At 55.4% G+C, this 20,903-nt stretch overlaps 1 protein-coding gene across 1 annotated transcript in view; it reads right to left on the bottom strand.

Annotated features, from left to right (window-relative positions):
- Positions 1-20,230, bottom strand: part of LMX1A (LIM homeobox transcription factor 1 alpha) — a 47,429-nt gene extending 27,199 nt beyond the window's left edge. Inside the window, exons 1-2 of the mRNA XM_067300429.1 lie at positions 20,155-20,230; positions 19,365-19,551 (exon numbers count right to left, since the gene is read on the bottom strand). Coding sequence (XP_067156530.1) covers positions 19,365-19,551; positions 20,155-20,230 — 263 coding nt within the window. The remainder of the gene's footprint in view (positions 1-19,364; positions 19,552-20,154) is intronic.
- Between the last annotated feature and the right edge of the window lie 673 nt (positions 20,231-20,903).

Genomic DNA, 20,903 nt, shown 5'->3' on the forward strand with positions numbered 1-20,903 from the left:
TGGGGAATCATGCCCAGTTTCTGCAAACTATTATCTAATCTAATTCCCTCCATGCCATTACTTAAGGATTTACAACACACAACCTCCACTGAAATGGTTTCTGGTAAATTCTTTGAAAGCTCTTCTGGTCCTCACATCATCGTCAGGGTCAGCAATGCATTAATGGCAAAGCATTTATGCACCGGCTAACTCATTCCCAGGCAAGCTAGTTTATTTATGCTTTTTAAATTCAGGAAGCAATTAATAGTTGCCACAGAAGCAACATGCTTCTCTTGGGTGAAGGTCATAATGGCCCAGCTCGCCTTGTGGAGGTCAGGTACCACTGCAATCCTCCAGAACATAATGTGTCAGACCTCAGCTGAGGAAGCAGGGCAACAGCCTGGTAGGTTATGGCCACAGGGTCTTCACAGGTTTCTTCACTTCTTTATTTTTAGATCAAAATGCCCATACGAAGTCTGTCCTGTGTTTAGAGGGGAGATGTCGTGCTCCATCTCTGCAGACCTCTTCCATCAACATGGTGTCTGCAAGACACATCCTAACGCTGAATAACTGTTGCTGGGTAATCTTCATGCACTCGCTAACCCAGAGAGCTGTGATTCCAGCTTCCTGAGGCAGTCAGAGGTGGATGTTTCAGGAAACAGCACTGCCAGCATCAGGAAGTCAAACAACATGAATCTGAGCATCTTCAAGCTTTCCCTGAGCCAGATACCTACAAATGCTCCCTATTAAAAAGTATAGGAGGATTTCATTGAATCCCCTGACTCAAGGACCTGGAGCTTTAAAAAACAAAAATTATGCTGCAGGTAAAGGCAGGCTCCCAGCAGAATGTGCAGATCTGGCAAGGCGTCGTGCAGAAAGCCCTGGTCCCTGGAGCCCAGCACCCTCTGCTCACACCAGGCAACTATGGCTCCTGGAAAGCAGAAGCGGAAGCATTCGCACCACTGCACTTCCTCCTTCCTGACCGTGATAAACATCTCAGCAGCACAGATGATCCCCCCGCTGCCTCCCACTAAGAACATCGCCCGGCTGCAGAGTTCCCCAGGTCTTAGGATACAAGCTCCCTTTCCATCAGGCCCCTCGCAGCCATCAGAAGGCAATGATTTCCAGGCTTACCACTCTGAGCTAGACTTCAGCCAGCTGCAGACAGACCAGTGCATATCCTCTTCCTAATCCTTCACGCACAATCCCTAGACAGTCCCTGGCTTCTATTATTTTCTGGCAGGAGAGAGCACCACGCTAACCCCCTTGCACAAGCTGCAGACTGAGTATCTTTCAGTACATCCCAACTTTGGGCCAAATTATAAATGAAACGTTCATGTAACAAGAGACCTGGTGAGAGCCAATTGTCCATTAATATTTTAAACATACTCTAATTCTCATTTAACAAGACATCCAAAAGGCCACTTTAATTGTATTATATAGTCATTGGCCTAAAACATTTATTTATTGATAAAGAGCGCAGGGAGACTCTCCCAGCTGTTCCCACGGGGGTGGCTGTGCTGTCCTTAGAGAGGCTTGTGAGCCAAGGGACAGAGCACATCATCGTGCCAGTTGTCCACCCAAGCACCAGGCCTCGTGTGAAATGGGGCTGCCCAGCCACCTCTGCCGTCCTGGCTACCTCCGCTGGCACGCAGGGCGGCTCAGAGCCCACTGGGCCTGGGGGCTCCCACTAGTGAGACTGGTGGGAGAAAGGGCCCCGAGGTGGACCCAAGTCCCCAGTAGCCACAAGACTTGCAGATGATCAGCTGGCCTGGGGGCATTACACATTACACTTGGAGCCAAAGGTGCGACCTCCTCCAGCTCCTCCTCTTCTCCCACCTTCACCCTGAATCATCTCCCCACTCACCTTCTCTCAACTCCTGGGAGAAAGAGCAGACCAGGAGGCTCCCATTGCCTTGAGACAAGGACCCTGCCCCTCACCTCTGCCAGCAAACAGACTCCTTCTCTGGGCAGCAGCTCCCCAGCTTGAGGAACACAAGCTGAAGTCCTTATGGGGAGGTATTTAAGACACAGAGACAAGGACTATTGTTTACATGTTTGCTTGTCCCCACTGAACCCTCCTGCCGTTAGCGTGACACAGTGCTGCACCTGACAACATGGGCCTGGAGCAGGGGCAGCGGTTTCCAGAGGTGGAAACGGCGTGACATTAGTACCTGAGAAACACTCAGGTGGCTGTAGGACAAGCACAGCAGGGTTTGTGTCCCAGAGCCATGCTGACCGTGGTCCCCAGAAGCACACCCCGCGCAGGGAGAGCCTGCGCCTGACAACTGGGCAGCAGCCTTGCTGGGTGGAAAGCAAATCGGACGGCTAACCTAGAGCAAAGCCGTCTTGGTCTTCACGTCTGCACTCCGGAAGTACTGAAGGCTTCACCCCAGGAGTTAACAGAGCCCCAGGAGACGCGAACCCAAACATTTACGGCTGACCTTGAAACACAGGGCGCTCGGTTGACATCACCAACATCATATGATACGTTATGAAACGCGACAGGCTCTACTTAGAGGTTACACACTACAGGACAAATGCAACACCCGAGAGTGTTCCTGATCCCACTGGAAGAATTCCTGGCAGGGGCTCAATAATCGCCCACTACTGTAGGCGATCAAGTGCAAGAGCATCACTTCAGCTCCAGATACACAAGAACCTAAAACCTTACTCCTGACAAAAGAGACCCTTCAACCAACAGCTCATAAAGGGAAGCATGTAAAGATGATGTTTGCAAAAGCATCACTTGTTTTTAGAAAGATATTTAAAATAAGTCTACAATTAAAAAGGCACAATGAAGACAGTCTGACTATGCAGCTAAGAGGTCCATCAACAGCTCCTTAGAGAGACCAGTGCTCTGGTGGATATCAGAACAATTTACAAAGATGATGAACAGCCACCTGGAACTGAGACATCCTCAAAGGACCAAAATGGAAACAGTCAGTCCACGGCCACAGAGCAAGGGAGGCTGATGCATCAGGACTTTCCAGCACAACCGCAAGAAAATTGGTCTCAATGGTAGGAGAAATTGCCTGTGTTCACCCTGCCTCCAACCATCTTCCTGTCTGTCGACAGCCATTGCCAGCCCCGTGGCTGATGGTTTAAGGGGGCTGTAGGCGGTGGTGGAGCAGGTTGATGCTGTGCTGAAGCGGGGCCTGGGAAAGTAGGCCTGGCTGCTGCCCTGGCTGGGTGGGCAGTAGAGCCTCTCCCAGCAGCAGGTCTGGTCCCAGCTCAGAGCAAGCCAGGCTCTGCCGCTCCCTCCTCCTCCTCTCCGTCCCTTTCCTTTCGACTGGCCCCAACCCCTCATTGCTGGAGCAGCAAGAGTCAGCTCTGCCGATGCTGCTGAGGGGCCCCGAGCCAGCTCTGGCTGCAACCTCAGGATGAAAACATCAGCTCTGAAACACAGCAACGGGAAAAACAGACACACAGACACGTGTGCGCTCATAGGGACTCCTGTAACTAGGAGAGTTCCTACGTTAGTGGCAAGGTTTGCAATGATGGACAATTCTGGGCACCCACTTTGAGGGTGGGCTATGATTGCAGGGCAGAGGGATGGTGCTTTTAGCGTACGCTCACACTGAGCAGGTCGGACAGCATTTGCTTCCAGCCTCTCTGACCACGAACCTGGGACACGCATCTCCCTGTCTGGCGGGCGCTCAGGCCACCACACCACCCTGCATGCTCAGAGGCCCGCGCAAGCGCAGGAGAGGCCAGCACGTCTGCCCCAAGTGCTTATGGAGAGTTTGGAGGAAAGGAGCGGTGCAGTGACAGGCAGCTGGGGATGCTCGAGGGGGACCAAGCAGCGTCCGGCTCCCGGAGCCCCCCGTGCCTGATGCTAAGAAAAGATCAAGTTGGGAGCACCAAAGTGGAGGCGACAGAGCCAGGTCAGACCAGCGACCAGAGGGACGAGAAGACAGAAAACATCGTCAGGCCATTGGCTATTTTTATCTGCAAGAACCAACACTTAATACCCTCCTATCTCCCACAAAATGTCACTTGAGCTCTGGGCAGAGAGTTTACACTACTTACAGAGAGGGGCTGAAACTCGATCACGTAATCCCTCCTCCAGTCAAAAGTTTTAGTGGGATTCGCAGCGTCTGGATAGGGGAGCTGAGAAAAAACCCTTTCCCCTGAGAAATTATGGCCAGGACAGAGCACAGCCAGAACAGACAGGTCCCCTCCTGCCTGCCAAGGACCACGCTCCTCTCCCAACGCAGCCCTGCTGAGCTCTGGGCTGAGCCTGACAAGGGCCACTTGTCACATCTGCAGGGCACAAGGGACTTTGCTAGCCCTGGGGCTGCAGCATGGCCTCCCCCCAGTGTCAACCAGACTTCAGTGAACGTAAGAGGGTCTCCAGGAGATGGGGGAGTGGAGAAAGCGAGGCGCTCACCACTCCTCTTGCTAAAAGCTTGATGCTTCGCTAGCCTGTGCTGGCAAGGGGCATCTTGCACGGAGGTGTCTTGGGGCCACCCCAGCCCTCACAGGGGTGCACGTGGCCTGGGGAGAGGTGTGCGAGGTGCCAGCAGGGCCCTCCAGCCCCAGGGCACACATCCCTTCTCCAAGGGGATGTCGGGAGAGACAGCAAAGCCAACCGCTCCCGGGAACGGAGAGGGAGTACAGACGGAGCCCCCCAGTCAAACCCTTAGGGGACAGAGAGAGGGAGGGACGGAGACAGGAGCCAGACACCACGGGGCTGGGCACCAAGTCCCGAGGGGGATGAAGGAAGAGGGTGAGAAGGAGCCACGTGGAGCGGGCAGAGCCCGCAGCTGGGTTTTAGGGCAGGACCCCCCAGCCCCGGGAGCCCCGGCGCCGCAGCGGAGGTACGCCACTGCCTCTCGGCCGTGCCCCCATCAGCCCGCGCGCTGCGTTTCCACCGAGCCGCTCTAATTACATCAAATGTCATCTCCCCGCCGCCCCCCTCCCCTCTCTCCGAGCAGCCTGAACCCAGACGTGCCGCGGGCGCGACGAACAGAGACTTCCCTCACTTAATAAAGGCAAGGTAGAGCAATGCCGTTATTAACAGCGGCCTGCCTGGCTGGCGATCCCCCCTCCCCACCGACGGCAGGAATATTGCACCAGTAATCCCAGCAGAGCGCCCCGGCACTGCCCTGCCAGCAGATGTAATAACGTGGCCCCCGTACACCGCTCCGGGTCCCTCCAGGCCCAGGCACTGCCCTTTTATATTGCACGCTCCCCGCTCAAGCCCAGACCTCGCACAGAGGCAGGGTGGAGGGAGGAAGACGGCGTGGGGGGTATTGCACCGGGAAAAACTGGGGAGAAGGCAGGGCAAAGGGATGCCACTGGACCAGTAACAAGCCTGCGAGTGCAAATGCCAATAGGGACCTCTCGCAGATACTCCCGAAATTGCAAGCAGCATTGCAAGAGGGGGGCAGACGCAGGGTAACTCAGATTCAGGACAGCATCCTGCACATCACCCGCCAGAGGACTCTGCCAGCGAGGGCAGAAAAGCAGGGAGCAAATAGCTCTCGGCTGGCGCTGAGCCACTGTAAAATGTGCTGCAACATGGAGGCGTCTGGTGTGGGGATGGAAAATCAGGGCTCCTCATTAACAGCTTACGTAGGAGCTTAGAGGGCAGGAATTATACTAGTGCCTAAATGACTCCAGCTCATGTGTGCCCTTTGAAAAGCAGTGGGATTTTAGCTGCCCCCAACTGCCCACAGGTGGCTTTTTCAACATCAAGCTGCCTTTTTAAATTGCCTTAGCAAAAAGACTAGCAAAAACCAGCAGGACAGAAGTGCAGGTGAGGAGAGGACCTGACCCTAGAAGGATGGGGCTCCTGGGTTATCCCCAGGCTATGGCATGGCCGAGTCCCAGTCGGCTCTGAAGCTCATGGGGAGTTTTACCCTTGCCATTGCTGATAGCAGCCAACACCCAGGAGGGAAGGGCTGGAGGCAGAGGCGATGGCCATGCCAAGGACAAGGTAGAGGGTTCTCCAGACAGATGTGCAGTCCCCAATCCCCTTGGCACGAGGGACAAGGGAAGTCCAGGCTGGAACCCCCCCAGGGTTTATTAGCACCCCCCCCATGGGGTGCTAATAACAGCACTGCACCTCAACGAACCTCTCGGACCGAGTCATTCTCTGGGCTGATCCACAACGTGGGGCCCAAAACACCTTCGGAGCACAGCAGAAACGAAGAAAAGAGACATTAAAGGAGGGGAGGGCTGTGACTCCACGAGCTCGCATCTCCAAAAGCACTTTAAACTCTGTATCGCAGCATATCCCACGGGGTGCACAGCCAAGGGGGCACTCAGAGCAGCTGCTGGGGCGGGCTGGAAACCTCCCTTGAAAAGGGAAGCGAAATGACTTCTCCCTGTGACATGTTTTCAGCCAGATCAGCGAGCTGCCTTGCTAGGGCTGAAAAGGGGAGGAGGGCAGGAAGACACAGCTGGGGAGGAGGGGAGCAGCACGGGAACCATCCCTCTTAGCAGTGATGCCGCAGTGAAGCCATACGGTGAAGTCCATGCACCCATCAAATCAGGCTGCACTCATGGGGATGCAGTGAGAAATGTATTGAGAGAGAGGAAAGAGGAATGAGAAGTAACTCGGTGCAAGCAAATAATAAATATTGATGGGGAAAACGAGCTCTGATGGACCCAGAAGTCATCTTTTATAGAAAGGAGCAGGGTAAAAACTCCAGAGAACTGCTGAGGCAAAACCTGCATTCCTGAGAAGGTCTAAAAATGATCGCATCTATCTCCTTCCATCTCTGATTTCTAAGATCCATTTCTGAAGCATCATTGTCCAAAAAACTTTGGTTCATTGGATGCAGTTAAATAAACAAACACAAAAATCTTTTAGTTAAGACTTGAATGATCTCCACAAACATCTTGCATATTTTCAAGGACACTGAGGAAATACACATTTTTCCCCCCTTTTGTGGGCTTAAAAAATGCCCCAAGGGATAGAGTCATTTAGAACTACTTAGGAAACACAAAGCATATAAAGCTTATAATTATTTCTCTGCCAAGGGCTTGTCAGTTTGAAAATCCTCGCTCTTGAACCACTAATCCTTATAGAAAAAAAAAACGCAACTTCGGCAGGATGCGTTGTTGGTTGACTTTTGCTGCACTTTTCCAGTACGAAGGCACTAAAGGAGAACACACGGATCTGGTTTTCATTTCATTAGCACCTTTCACCCACCACGAGCCCAACACGCTTCCCTGACCAAGCAAGCTGGACATGTCACGCGAGAGTCGCTTCCCCACGGCTGCAGAGCGTCACCTCCGCGCGGAGGCCAGCAGCTGTTCTGCACGGAGAACGGCGCTCCGCAGTTGCCAGGCTAGAGAGGAAAGGACCAAGGCTGATATTTGGAGGCAAAAGTGCCTGAAACAAAAATAAATCACAGTTGGGGGTGGGGGGGGGGGGCTAGAGTTATTTTAAAAGGCAGAGATTGGGGGGGGAGGGGGGGTTATCCAGTTGAAAATAGCATAAAAAGACCGTATTTGCAAAGACTAGGGATGGGCCATTCCAGCAGAGCGGTGTGAGTCTGGGCTGTCTGGTTCAGCGGCCAGATCCATCACACAACTTGCTACGGGATGGCTGGGCATATCAAGCCACCCTGCCTGGGTAAGGATGGGTCACAACGGCGCACTGCAGCATGGGTCCTTTGGTGTCTCTCAAATGGGTGGCCCTGGAGAAACGGACCCATGAACCTACCCGCATTCCTGTATGCATCCCAGCATCAAAACTTTGGCCATATTCCTTCCTTCCTCACTCTAGCGGTTCTTAAAGAGTTTGAAAATCGCTACAATGCCTCGGCTGGAGTTTAGCCGCGAGGCTAGAGGAGGAGAAAGGTGAACGGCTGCGAGCAGGCAGGAGACCAGAACGCGCTCGGCCAGAGGTCGTTCCACTGCAAGCCATTACCATGAAACCGAAAACTGAGTCCAGTGGAGATCTGCAACGCAGCACATCTGGACACTGCTTCTCCCCCCAACCCCGTCCCGGAGGCAGCTCAGCTGAGAGTGGACTCCACTGTCTGCTCAAGGCTTCGGCTTGAGCCAGCCAACAGTGGTGCAAAAGCGGGTTTGACTCTGCGGAGGAAGTTTCCAAAATGATGATGCCGAGGGCACAGACTGCGGACAAGTTAGCAACCCTCCCCCTGGAGCATCTCTCTGATGGGTGGAGATGTGTGTTGTATCAGACAGCAGACACGCGAGTGAGTGACCCAGATCCTGCAACGTGCTTGCAGTCTGCCTTCAGTGCTACCTGGTTGTGAGGCTGCAGACTAGAAACCATCCATCACACACACACATTTTGCACAACAGAGGCCAGAAAATTTCATCCAGGAATCCCTGCAATGGGGAGAATAGCTTTCCCACTATCAAGGACACAAGCCTCACTTGGACCTACTTTCAGGTCCCTGCACCCATCTCAGACCTCCTCTCCCATTACTTTCTCCTAATCCATCCAATAACAGAACAGGTTTTTATGTCCTCAAGGTAATGTGCGCAGGAAGTCTCTCCCGCCTTCTGGTTAACCCTCCTTCCTAGGGCCAGAGCTGAAACAAGCTCGGACTCAAGGGCCTAACCTACAAGTCTTTAAGCTTCATTAAACTTTTAAGCCAGTCCACTGAGGTTGCTCTTTCAGCCTCATAATTATGGACGCAGAATGAAGGAGCAATGTTCACCTGAGCAGACATCAAGAAGATTCAAACGCTTAATGGCTTTCCTGTCCAAGCTCCCACATCCACATTGCTGTTTGAAAGGGTATACTCAAAATCACTGCAGCGCTCTGCCCGTCAGCAGAGAGACCAAGATATACATAATTAAGTATTTCAGTTCTCCGTTGCCAACCCAGCTGGTTAATGCAAGTGAGACTCAAGACGCGCTGAGCCTGGACCCATCCCACCTAACCAGAGACCGCAGTGCCTGAGCTGAGTGTAAGGCTGGGTTCACAGACCCAGGTTCAGGTGAGCAAAGTGCCCTCAGCTCCCTCCACAGCCAAGGGCTAGAGATGAGCAATTCAGATCTTGAATCTTCAGATCTTGAGATCTCCCCTTCAGTCTTTGCAGAAGCCTGCAGAAAGTGGCCTGCAAATTGAGAGGAGCCTGTTCCCCCCACCCTGAACACCTCTTACAGGGCTGATGGTGCTGCACGCCCAATGCATGCACTGCACGGCTGCTTACAGAATCTGGCAAGGAGCATCCTCGCCCTCCCTGCCAGCGAGTGGGAAGAGGAGAGAAAGGCAAGCAGCATCCTTTCGTCCCCCAGCACTCGGGCAAAGCTCCTAAGGAGTCTGGTTCCAGAAGGGCTGGACCAGGAATGTGTTCCTCCTCGCCTGATGCCTGGACCATCCTCTTGAAAATCAGAAATGGAGAAGATGCCCCAAAAGGGCTTGCTGTAGGGCAGTCCCAATGATAGGGTTGGCATAGACATCACTGGGTGAGTTTTTGGGCTTGCTTTGACAAACATCCAAATTAGAAGATCTAACGGCCACTTCTGTTATCAGCATCTGAGAATTTATTTATCCAAAAGGCATCAAGATCATCACTGAGGAGACAACGGTGAACGCGGCGCAGTCTCCACGTTGTTTTTCCCTCCACCTGTTTGAACACATTATTGCAGAGACCGTGAACATTTTGCACAGCTAAGATGCTCTTTTCCAGGAATAAGCACTCCGTTAACAAGGTCGACAAATGCCGAGCAGAAATGACAACTGAAACGTCCCTGAAAAAAATTTGGGGGGGGGGGAGGAGGAGGCATGGAACAGACAACACTGGGTCTTGCAAATAAAAAAATGCCGCGTCTCAGAACTGTCTTCAGCTCCCTTAACCTATTTCTCTCCCCTTTCCAAATTTTTCATGCCAAATGCTTCCCTGAGCTTCACTAACAGAGAGAAAATTCCAGCCTCCCTCTTCCTGCTCAGCTGCCTTGGGGTGATATTACACAGTGAAAAAAATCAACTTATAACATGGCCCCTCTGAATTCAGGCAGGGGAGAAGGAGCCCTTGACATGCAGCGATCCCAGACTCATCCGAGAAGCTCTGCAGCGTAAAACGAGAGAGGAGGGCGCGCGCACCAAAGAGGCGAATTAAATCAAAGCAGTCCTGAGGAAGGCTTTTCTCCACGAAACGCCACTGCCCCTCGTTGCGCTTTTAAGACCCCGCTTTCCTCTCTTCGGAGGCAGGGGACTCTCCGCCTTGCCCGGAGCGACGTCCGGGGCCGCGGTCCCGCAGCGAGGCGGAGATGGTGGTTATCATTCCAGAGGAACAGCCGCGCCACGGGGAGATTTTGCACGGTGGCGGCGGGGGCGGAGGGCCGGGGGAGGACAATGGCGAGAGGAGCGATGGTCGTGTTCAAAGGGATTTGTTCCGCTGTCAAGGACAGAAAGATCCCCCCGAGAGCGGCATTAGGGAACGGAGCCCACAAGGGAAGGAGAGGGGTAGGGAGCGGCCAGGGACAACGTACAGTCAACAGCGCCGGGGAGGCAGCTGTGAAGGATCGACACCGGGCCCGATGGGCTCGGGAAGCAGGATTACGGGCCGAGGAAGCCTCCTCCCTTCTAGGGAGCTCTGCCCTTCTAGGTATTTGCCCCAAGGACGAGCGAGATGCCTCCGCTCCGGGCAGACCTTCCATGTGCAGCCGTGGAGCCCCGGCGACCCCGGGCCGGGGTTTGGAGGGCAAATCTTCCGGCTGCCGAAAGGCCGCGGCGGCGGGAGGGAGCGCTGCCACGGCTCGGAGCAGAGGCGGAGGGGTGCTGCGGGGGAGCCGGGCCCGCGCCGACGGCCTCAGGCGGCAGGGCTTAACCTCACGGAGGCGCAGGGCCGCGCGGAAACGCCACCGCTGCCGCCGCCGCCTACCACGGAGAGCCGAGGGTACGGGAACGGAGGAGAGCCGTTCTCCCGCGGATTTGTGCCCTGCAGGCTGACGGATTTGGGCGCATCAAGGAAGGCATGAGGCTGTACACCAGCCACTCCCTCAGTCTCTCTCTCTCTCTCCTCGGCCTGGCTGACTCTTTCCCCAACACTTGGGAGAACGTGCTACCTTTGCAACACCACCTCTCCGACACCTCTGGTCAAAGGCGACCCAAGGTGGAAAACGCAACGGCAGACATGACATAAAAATTAGGCAAATCTGGAGAGAGAGAGAGAGAGACTGAGAACTAATGCCCTGCCTTCAAACGCCCCATGCAACACGCCCAAAGCACTTGCGATGACGAACGAAGCCTTTATAGATACATTCATATTTCCAGCTCCATTTCACAGGGGAAGGAGCAGAGTCACTGCTCAGTCGCCTGCGTGCTACCATGACCCCCCACAGCAGAACCAGACACCGAATCCCGACGACCTGAACGCAAGAGCGGAACCATATCCACAGGCGCAGGAAATGCTAAGCCTCTAATGAAAACAGGTAGGTGCACACACATGAGTACGATACCATAAAATAAATAATTCACACTGAACACATCATGACTTCACCCCTATTTTGAGAAATATTCACCTTCCTTCTGAAAGGAAAAAAAAAAAACCTTCATGGGAGAAAATAACTATTTTCAGACAGTCGACCTGCAAAGGATGGAGCACCTGAATGACCCCGACAGACTCATGAAACTGGTCCTTCATTAATAAATCCCAGCAAAACAAATAAGCAAGAAGGCCAGAGTCCTCCAACAGTAAAACCCCAAATAAACAGAAAACAGTGCAGATATTGTGCCCCTGCTGCAAGCGAAATCCTGGCACGGCACCACTCACAACTCATCCTAACCTCAACCCCTCAGCAAAATCTTCAAGATCTGGCTGCCCTTAAATATTGGGGCAGAAAGCCTAAGATTACAGAACGCCTCTCCTGAGCAACTAAGGTTCGATGATCTTAAACAAACAAAGAAAAACAGACAAATAAAAAACAAACAAACAAACAAAAACCCAAACAAACAAACAAAAAAATAGACGGGAATGAAACGCCTGCTGATTTCAGAGACGCACAGCCCAAGCGCTTTGAGTCAGCCTGAATTACTCACTAAAAACACAAGGGACAACCTGGTTTCATACATTGCCTCTGAGGACAAACAACATCGGGAAAACATATCTGGGGAACAGTTGCCTTGGTTCTACCCCGGCAGAATTTATCAGTTTGCTTCCAGGTTATAAGTATTGATGTCACATAAACAGAAAAGCGTTACTGTACTTACAATATAGCCTAACTGTGGCTTCAAACGCTGTCACATAAATCTGTGTAGTATTTGCAATTTCTGGGAACTCTGTTAGTTCCTTTTTGCACCCCCTCATTCAGAAACCTATTACACACACACACAAATTCTAATTTCCCATGGAAAAACACGTTTTCAAAAAAAAAAAAAAGAAAAAAAAGAAAAGTGTCCCTTCCCTTGGCTGACCAAAATCTGGTTCAAACCATGTTTTTTTCCCCCCTCAAGCAGAAGTAGGGCTTGCACCCTCGTGCCCAGAAGAGGTACTGCCCCAGCAACAGAGGCCAACCCTCACCCCAAAGGCATCGGCTCCTTTGCCCCCTCCAAGGCAGGGGACACTTCGGGTCCTCCCGGACGCACTGGGAACCCCGAGGTGACCGTGCAGCATCGGTTTCGGAAAATGCTGCAGATTCAGGTGTTTTGAGGAGGTTTCACCCCATTGACAGCCACCTTCCTGTGAGCCCAGGCGGAGGCAGGCTGCAGAGCGCTGCCTTCTCAGCGGGGCGCGCGGCCGCGAGGAGATCAGCCCCGACCGCCGCAGCCGGGCTTCGGCACGCCCAGCGCGAGAAACCCAACTCTGGGTTCTTCTAAAAACAGGATTTGGAAAACTCATCTCCATGCCTAGCGGCTGCGAGCAGGTGAGGAACTGGTCACCCAAAGGCTGGAGAGCCTGGGCAGGAGAGGACCCAGCTGTCGTTCCAGCTGGTGGACACCAAATTCGCCTCGAAACAAAACAAACCCCCCTTTCTTCCCCATGCCGCTCTCTCCTTGGCGCCTTCGCTGGGATTACAAAACCCGAAACGATTCAGCCAGCCCCAACTGCTCCATTTAGGCCTACTGCCGGAGCAGGGAGAGAGGTGCCGAGGGGGGAGAAAAAGAAAAAGGCAGGGGGGAAATCGCAGGTCCAAAACAGGGCAGCAGCAGCGGTGGTGGAAGCTGCTGATGTGGCCGAGACGGGACTCTGCCAGCACCGACCCGCAGCCGCCGCCAGGGCCGCAGCCAGCCCGCGCCAAGGCCGCCTCCGACAAGCGAAGAGAGGCCGACTCCGAAGCTATCCCTGTCCCCACCACGCAGGGACAGATGACGAGTATATTTGGCTTGTTTGCACACAAGGCTGCCTCGCTCCCAAGCTGCCAAACGTCTCTCCGTTCCAGGCTTTTATATGAAACGTTAATTGTAAGACACAAATCTAATTAAGGGCAGGGGGAAGGGGCACGTCGCCAGATCTATTCTTTGCTCCCTTTCGAAAATAGCAGCCTTGCGAGCGGCGTGCTGGAGGACGGGCCGCCGTCTCACGCGGCGGAGGTGCAGGCAAGAAGCAGCAACGTATTGCAGTTGCCTCGTGTTTCTGGGGCAAATCTCACAGCCGCCTCCTTAATGCCCCTCTAATCACCGCGCACCACTGTTTCGCTTCTTTTTCACCCCACACCGGCCTAACAAGGCAACTTAATAAAACGACCCATTTCCACCTGAAACTGGGCACGGAAAGAGACGTCCTTTGCCCAGGGCCAGGAACGCTGGGGAGGCAGGACACAGGCCATTCCCTCCCCTCGGGACACTTCAGATTAGGGTAGGGGGGCAGGAGCAGGGTCCCAGCTCCCCACCTAGGCCAAGGGACACCAGAATGATCCTCTGGGAAGAGGCAGGGAACTGGGAGCTATAGAAAAGGAGGTGAGGACAGAGAAGGGACTTGCTATGGGAGAAAAGGCGGTGGGAGATGGGTAGGGAGGGAAGGACAGCAATAAGGATGGGAGATGTTAGAAGAAAAAGCCGTGGGATTGTAAGAGGGAAGGAGAGACTGGCAAGAGGGACACAGGCAGTGCCACCACAGAGACTTGCCATGCTCTCTGCTACCGCCCAGGCCAGCGTGGCTGCCCTCAGTCCCCAGCCAGCTGGAGAAACCCAAGTTAGCACCGTCATCTCTGTAGGATCCCTTACGACAATAGAAAAAGACACTAGAGGACACGTTACATCCTAAGTTGGCTGAATTGCACCTCTCTGGAGGAGCTGCTCTCTCCCCACCAACTACAAGAGGAGCAATAGTCTCCTTTCATCATGCCTCGCTCTGAGAGAAGGTGAAGAACTATTTATTGACAACAGAAATTCTTCAAGCCACCGGAAATCTCCCGTCAGCGGGAACCAGGCTGTCCTAAGCATTTCACATTGGCATCACCTTATTTGTTCAATCCATTTTGGATTATCCCTCTCATAACAACTCTAGGCTGGGGAAGCAGCTCCACAGTTTGCAGCTAATTGTGCAATTGCCTCCGTTACCCACGTTAAGCAAGATAAACTGCAATGATGCTTTAAACCCCTTCCCCTCTCACCTACGGCAACAGCTGTTGGAAGAGTCTCTAGTGGATAAAAGGAGGCTCTGCTGCCTGGAGTCCCTGCCTCGCGCTGGGCACGATGGCTCTTACTCTCCTCTTGGGCAGACCCAGCTTCACCCTCCCAGTTCCGCACTGCCGAGGGATTCAAGCTACCCGCGCACACCTCCCAGATCAGGACACTGAGCGTGACTTAAAAACCCAACGCTTGCGGGTTTCTTTGTATGCATTTTCTTTCACATGCATTCAGAGACTAAAGGGCTCCGTGCACACTGCTTTTTCCTTGCAACCAGACACACCTCTGTGTTTTAATTCAGGAAAGAGGAGTTTGAAGTGCCCATGCAATCACATGATTCCAGGAGCAGGGGATTTAAGAGCAAATGCCAAGCCCGGAAAGCTTTGCAATAAAACTGCAGAAGCTGGCAACAGCACAGACCTGTCAAGTCTTGCTAACACGGTGCAAGCGTCACACAAGTGCCTCGCTGCGCCGGGGAGCCCCGCATCGCGGTGCAGCACTGCGGCCGCCCCTCCGCTCCCGGGGCCCACATGCCAGCCCTGCTCCGAGATGTGCCGACCATCTGCTCCTGCCAGGCGGGGGTGGGAGCCGGGGCTCTGCGCCGCGGCTGGGGACGTGCCAAGCAGTCACGCCGTCACCACGCTCCCCAGCTGCGCCCCCCCGTCATGACCGCACCGCTGTCAGCCGACCCGGCCTCAAAAAGTGGTCGGCGGGGTTTCTTTACCCCACCATCTTCTGCTGCCTTCATCTCCAGAACGTCCCCACAGCTCCAGGTCCTCCCAGCCCTTGCAAGGGTACCACGAAATGCCTCTTAGTGAGCGGGGTTCAGGTGTGCCCACGCTCATGTGGATTTGGAGCAGACAGCCATAGGTTTTCCCAGTGGGACACAGAGTGCCGGGAAGCCACCTTTGCCAGCCAGCCCAGCTACACCACCCAGCTCCTCACCTCGCCCCCAACGCCAAATGGAAGAGCCCACCAGACCCCTGTGCTGTGGTCCTATACCGGGCCACAAACCTTTCCAAGGAAACCGAGCAGTTTGAGGAGACCCTTCCCAACCACCCCACAACCTCCCCTCCCCAGCTTGCAGCCAGGTTTCGTGTTGGCCCCCAAAAACACCACCACCATCCCACCCCCTCGGTCACTAGTGCAGAGAGGAGATGGGCCCCAGAGCCAGGGGAAGTCCCCTGGGCTGCTCTGTGATCACGTGAAGCACAGAGCTGGCCAGGGCGCAGCCTGAACCTCCTAAGAGTTGAGACTTATCAGGTTTGGCCAACTGCCGGGGTCTGCTGCGAGATGCAGGATGTTCTGTAACGCGCGTCCTCTGCCCCAAATAGACGCTGTCCCAGGGGCACAGGGCCGCGCGGCCTCTCGCAAGGAGCCCTCCCCACCATCACTGCCCCCGCCAGCGAGGAGGTAATCCACCTTCTCCTACCCCACCGTTGAGCCGCCCTGAGAGGATGCCAAGACCCGGCCTGGCACTCCTGGTCTTTACGGGAGCTCTCTTTATGGGAACCCTCTCCAGGTTCTCTACCAAGGTCTTCCTCTTGTAAAAGATTAAGAAACATAAAACATCTGTTTTAATAAATGATTCATCAATTTCTAGAGTCCAGCAAGTCAGATGGTTGCTTAAAACCGTCTGTAACACTTTCCACGGGTGTATTTATAACTAAATGCATAACTCCACCGTCTCGTGCTCAGTTATTAACCCTCTGCAGCCTTGTTATAAGCAGAACAGATAGCAAGTTGTAGATACATGTCAGAAAATGCTGCACCTATTCATGTTTGGAAAGCTATCCCAATAGTCACCATCTGGGGAAAAAAAAATCCCTTCTTTGAATTAAAAAATAAAACAAAACACTGCCAGGTAGGATCCTGATCCCTCCCTTGACGCCCCCAGCTCCAGCACTTCAACAAAGAAATCCTCCTGCCTCAGTGAGAGCGCTGCTGTCCTTAAACCTATGCGATAAGCCCCAAGAGCCCGGCTCCGCTCTCATAAACCCTGACGCGAGCGGCCACGGCGAGGAACGGACGTTTTACCCTGCCGTGCCTTCGAGACGCCCAGGATAAAACGTGTCAATCGCCTGCAATAATTAACCAGCACAAACCCCGCTCTCGGCTTGAAATAACCTGCTCTGTCCAATATCAGCTGCTCGTCCCCTGTGCATTTCACACTAAAAGCACCGTAATCTACATTATCCCCAAACTGGAGGGCTTTGTACGCCTCTGCGGCGAGCCTCAGCAGGCACATCGTTTCCGAACGGCCGTCCCTACGCTTGGTATCAGAGGAAACCCCTAAACCGAAAGAATTGGCAGTTTTCGCAGAGACATGTATTATTAAATATAGTCATATGCAAGTCTTGGCTCTTTGGGACTCTGCCTCTTGTCCCCGATGTCCCCGCTCCTACGCGATGAGCGTGAGAAAGGCACGGAGCACCAGGAAGGGACAAGCCGTGAGCGCGGTGGTGAGCCGCTGTCCGGGGAGCGTTGCCGGGTACAGCCGGGGTTGTCAGCTGGAGCCGCGCGGTGTCCGGAGGGAAGGACAGGGAGCAGGCGGCGGCAGCCAGGGCTGGGACACAGCAGCCGCACCGCCAGGAAAAAAGAAAATCGAGGGAACAACAACGGAGACGAGTAGCTCGCGGAGGGGAAGGCGCCGGCCGCGGGGACCAGCTCTGGGAGCGCTGGGATCGGGGCGCGCTATTAGCATGTTAATGCCGGGGACCCGGCGGCGGAGCGCGGCCGTGCCCGCGGCACTCCGGGACCAAGCCTGCCGCTGCCGCTTGCCTCCTGGGCCGCCGCTGTGCTCCCAGCTTCGGCGGGTCAGGACTGAAACCCTGGCAGCTCAGGGAAAACTACCTGTCACCACGAACGCTCAGAAGTTACCAACCCAAATGCAGCTGGGAAATAACCGGGGTGGGGGGAAATGCCACCAGCAGAATTTAGCACTAGCTTGGAAATATTTGTGAGCCTTTTTTTTTGCAGTCAGTGCTCGTCTATCCCAACAGTCCTGGGTCCTCTGTCAGGCGAGATCAGCACAGCAAAGCAGCCGACTGCGGCACTGATTTCTTTCATGGCCAGGAGACACAGGAGGAAGATTTCAGGTCTGAGCCTGGCTGCTCGCATTCACAAGCTGCGGTAAGAACATACAGACGGTAAAACCTACACATACTGCAAATTGGAAAGGCGCTTCTGCACTAACATTTACTCCAGTTTCCCCTTAACAATAACAGCCCCGCGTGTGCCGAACGGAGGAGCTGATAAAGCAGAGGAGGCACGTTAAATTGTGCCGCAAATCTGTGAGAACCAGTAGCAGATTTTCTACTGACAAATAAGCGGCGCACCCAACCTCAACAAATTTTTGTCTAAAAACTTAACGCAGACCTCTCCTTTCCACTCTAGCAGCGACTAATTCTTCCACTGTTTCGTAAACATTTGAAAACAAGGTCACACACACAAATTCTGCTTTCAATTTTCCTTGTATCCATAGTGATTAAACTCGGACCCACAATACAGGACTTAAAGTTTCCTTTAAGTTTAAGAAAAAGGCACCAAGCATAGCTAACCCACGGTATGCTGAAGGCCAGTGATGAGAATATTGCCAATGACTCTGTTTTCTCATAAAATAGCTACCCGGCCAGCTTTCTGGGAATTAAATCATATCGCTCCTAAATAGCGGTGCTATTGCAATAGTGAAGAAATCTGTCCCCCCTGATCTCTGATCCGCACCCTCTCCAAGAAACAACCGGCCCAGAGGCAACACGAAAATTCAACAGCTTTGAAACCCAGTCAGGGAAAAGACGACTAAGGAAATTCGGCAGACGCCGTGTTAGACGCCGCCTGCCTTGGCTTCTCCCAGACGTTCGTGGGCCTTATTGTGAATTTTGCTGGGAAAGGAGCCCCTGTCCCTCCCTGCGCCACGGGGGAGGCTCTGCCAGGGCCCCCGGCTGGTCCCCAGCGGGAAGTGGGGTCTGGCGGGGACAGCAAGAGCCGGGCAAGCAGAAAGAAAAAAAAATTACTGCAGGAAGAACGTAAGAGTCTTCTCCCCGTTCCCACTGCCGGTCAGTTAACGTTCTGCCCTGGCAAGGTTTTTCTTTTTAAAAAAAGAAGGAAAAAAAAAATCCCCACGGCCTCTTCCTCCTCCAGGTTTCCTCCCAGCCCCACACTTTCTGAAGGGGCAGCAGTGGGGCTGGGAGCTTTAGACCTCAGGACGCCTAGGTCCTAATTCCTGCCCCATCACAGCCTCAGACGTGGGAAAAGCCTCCAGCACGTGACGGCAGTCACTCCAAATTCAGCAGGGCCCTCACCAGGCCTTCACCACTCCTCACCGAGTGCCTCAGTTTCCCCATCTGTCCGGTGAGAGCAATGGCATTGCCCTGCCTGAGGGGGATATTAGGAAAACAGGCCTGAGCAGGACCGGGCTTAGGGAAGATATAATGTTCCTCACACTGGTGCTCAATAGGAAAACAAAGCCAGAGGACCCAGGGAAAAGCTTTGCCACTTCCTTCTGCAGCCGTGGGGTGCCCAGGCCCCATAGGCTCCTACCAAGAGGCTCCTAAACTCCCAAGGCACAAACCAACAGCAACAAAACATCTCTAAGAATGGAAGAAACCGGGATGCAATCAGGCTCCAAGGCAGAAGCAAAACTTCCTACACACCACAATAAGGCTGACACCTCTTGGGACACGCGGCACCAAGCGACCGGACCCGGCACCGGGGGCTCCGCGGGTCGGGAGCCGCTGGGCAGAGGCAAGCCCGGCCGTCCCCTGCCCTTGCGGCAGCGTGCCGGGGCTTCACGGGCGGCGGGAGCGACGCAGCGGAGAGGGGACGGGGCTTTGCCGGCGGGCAGGGGAAGGCGCCCGGGGGGCAGCGGGTCACTCACTTCTCGTAGTCCAGCTTGCAGTAGAGCTTCTTGTCGCGGTAGAAGCAGGTGGTCTGCAGGGGCTCCTTACACGATGTGCACTGCACGCACTGCTCATGCCACAGGCTGTCGTTCAGGCGGAGCAGGAACCGGTCCGAAATGACTCGCTGGCACCCTTCGCACACCGACTTGGGGGTCGCGGCTCTGCCTGCGGAGAAAGGGCTCAGTGGAAGGGGCGGGTGGGAGGACAGAGGGGTAGCGGAAGGGTAGACGGACGGAGGATCCCGCTGCTCTTGCTTCCCCACGCAGCCTGGGAGCCCGGTGAGGGCTGGGGGCGTCCCAACCGCTCCCTGGGGGCGGCGGGTGTGCGGGGTGCTGCTCGGGGGTCCGGGGGGGAGCTGTGCCTTATAGGAGCTCCGGGGGGGGCAAATCGGCCCCGATTTCGTTCCTTTTGGAAAGGCGCCGGCAGAGCAGCAGCTCAGAGAGGTGGCGATTCTTTGAGAACGGCGTTAAAAAGCATAACCAAAAAAAAAACCCGTTTATTTTTCAATACGAAGAAAAGCCCTTCATCTCGCGGAAGATGGGGGTGCGGGCGGGGAACAATTTAAATAAATCGCGGAACGAAAAGGGAGCCGGGAGGAGGGCGCAGCGGCACAGCACAGCGCCGGGCAGGGCTGCGGGCCGGGCCGCGGGAAAGCCGCGGACACGCGTGGGCGAGGCCGGTGCCTCCCCGCGCCCCGCGCTCCCGGCGGGCCACGGCCCGCCCGGCAGAGGGGGTCCCCGGCAGGGCCGGCGGCGCCCCCCGACTTACCCAGCAGCGAGGAGAAGGGGGCCGCGGGGTCCAGGGCGCTCTGCAAACTCTCCTCCATCTTCAGCCCGTCCAGCATGGTGAGGAGCCGGGGCGGGCGAGGGGGCCGCGCCGCCCGCCTGCCAACACAGCCCGGACACGCAGCGCTCAGCCCCGCCGCCGCCGCCGCCGCCGCGGCCGGGGCTCCCCCCGCGCCGCCCGCCCCGCCGCCCGCCTCCCCGCCGGCGGCCCAAGGGAGGCGGGTGGGCGCCGCGCCGCAGCCCCCCGGCCTCGCCGCAGCCCCCCGGCCTCGCCGCAGCCCCCCGGCCTCGCCGCCCCGACGTGGGGCGCGGCGCGCCCGGGCCCCCGCGGCAGCGCGCCGGGAGGATGCGGGGCCGCCGCCGCCTACCTGGGGCGTCCCGGGCGGCGCCTGCCTCGGCGGAGCCCGCGGGGGGAGCGGCCTCTCGGCGGCGAGGGGAAGGGGGCACCCCGCAGCCCCCCGGCCGGGGGGGTCCTGCCGCGGCTCCGGCCTCCCCGGGTTTTTCTTCGCCGTCCTTTCCAAGGCCGCTGCTGCCCGCGGCCGAGCCGCGGAGGAGAGCGAGTCCTTGCGCCCTGGACGGCTCCGGAGCGGAGCGCACTAACCTGCGGGGAAGCGCCCGTCCGACTGCTGCCAAGACACATTTCCTGGAGCTGATACCTCCCTGCCCGACCCCCACCCCCTGCCCTCCCCTCTCCACCCCACTCGAAATAAGTTTCCTCCCCGCTCTCCTGCC

Source organism: Apteryx mantelli, chromosome 8 (assembly GCF_036417845.1).
Source record: "Apteryx mantelli isolate bAptMan1 chromosome 8, bAptMan1.hap1, whole genome shotgun sequence".
Classification (NCBI taxonomy): Eukaryota; Metazoa; Chordata; class Aves; order Apterygiformes; family Apterygidae; genus Apteryx; species Apteryx mantelli.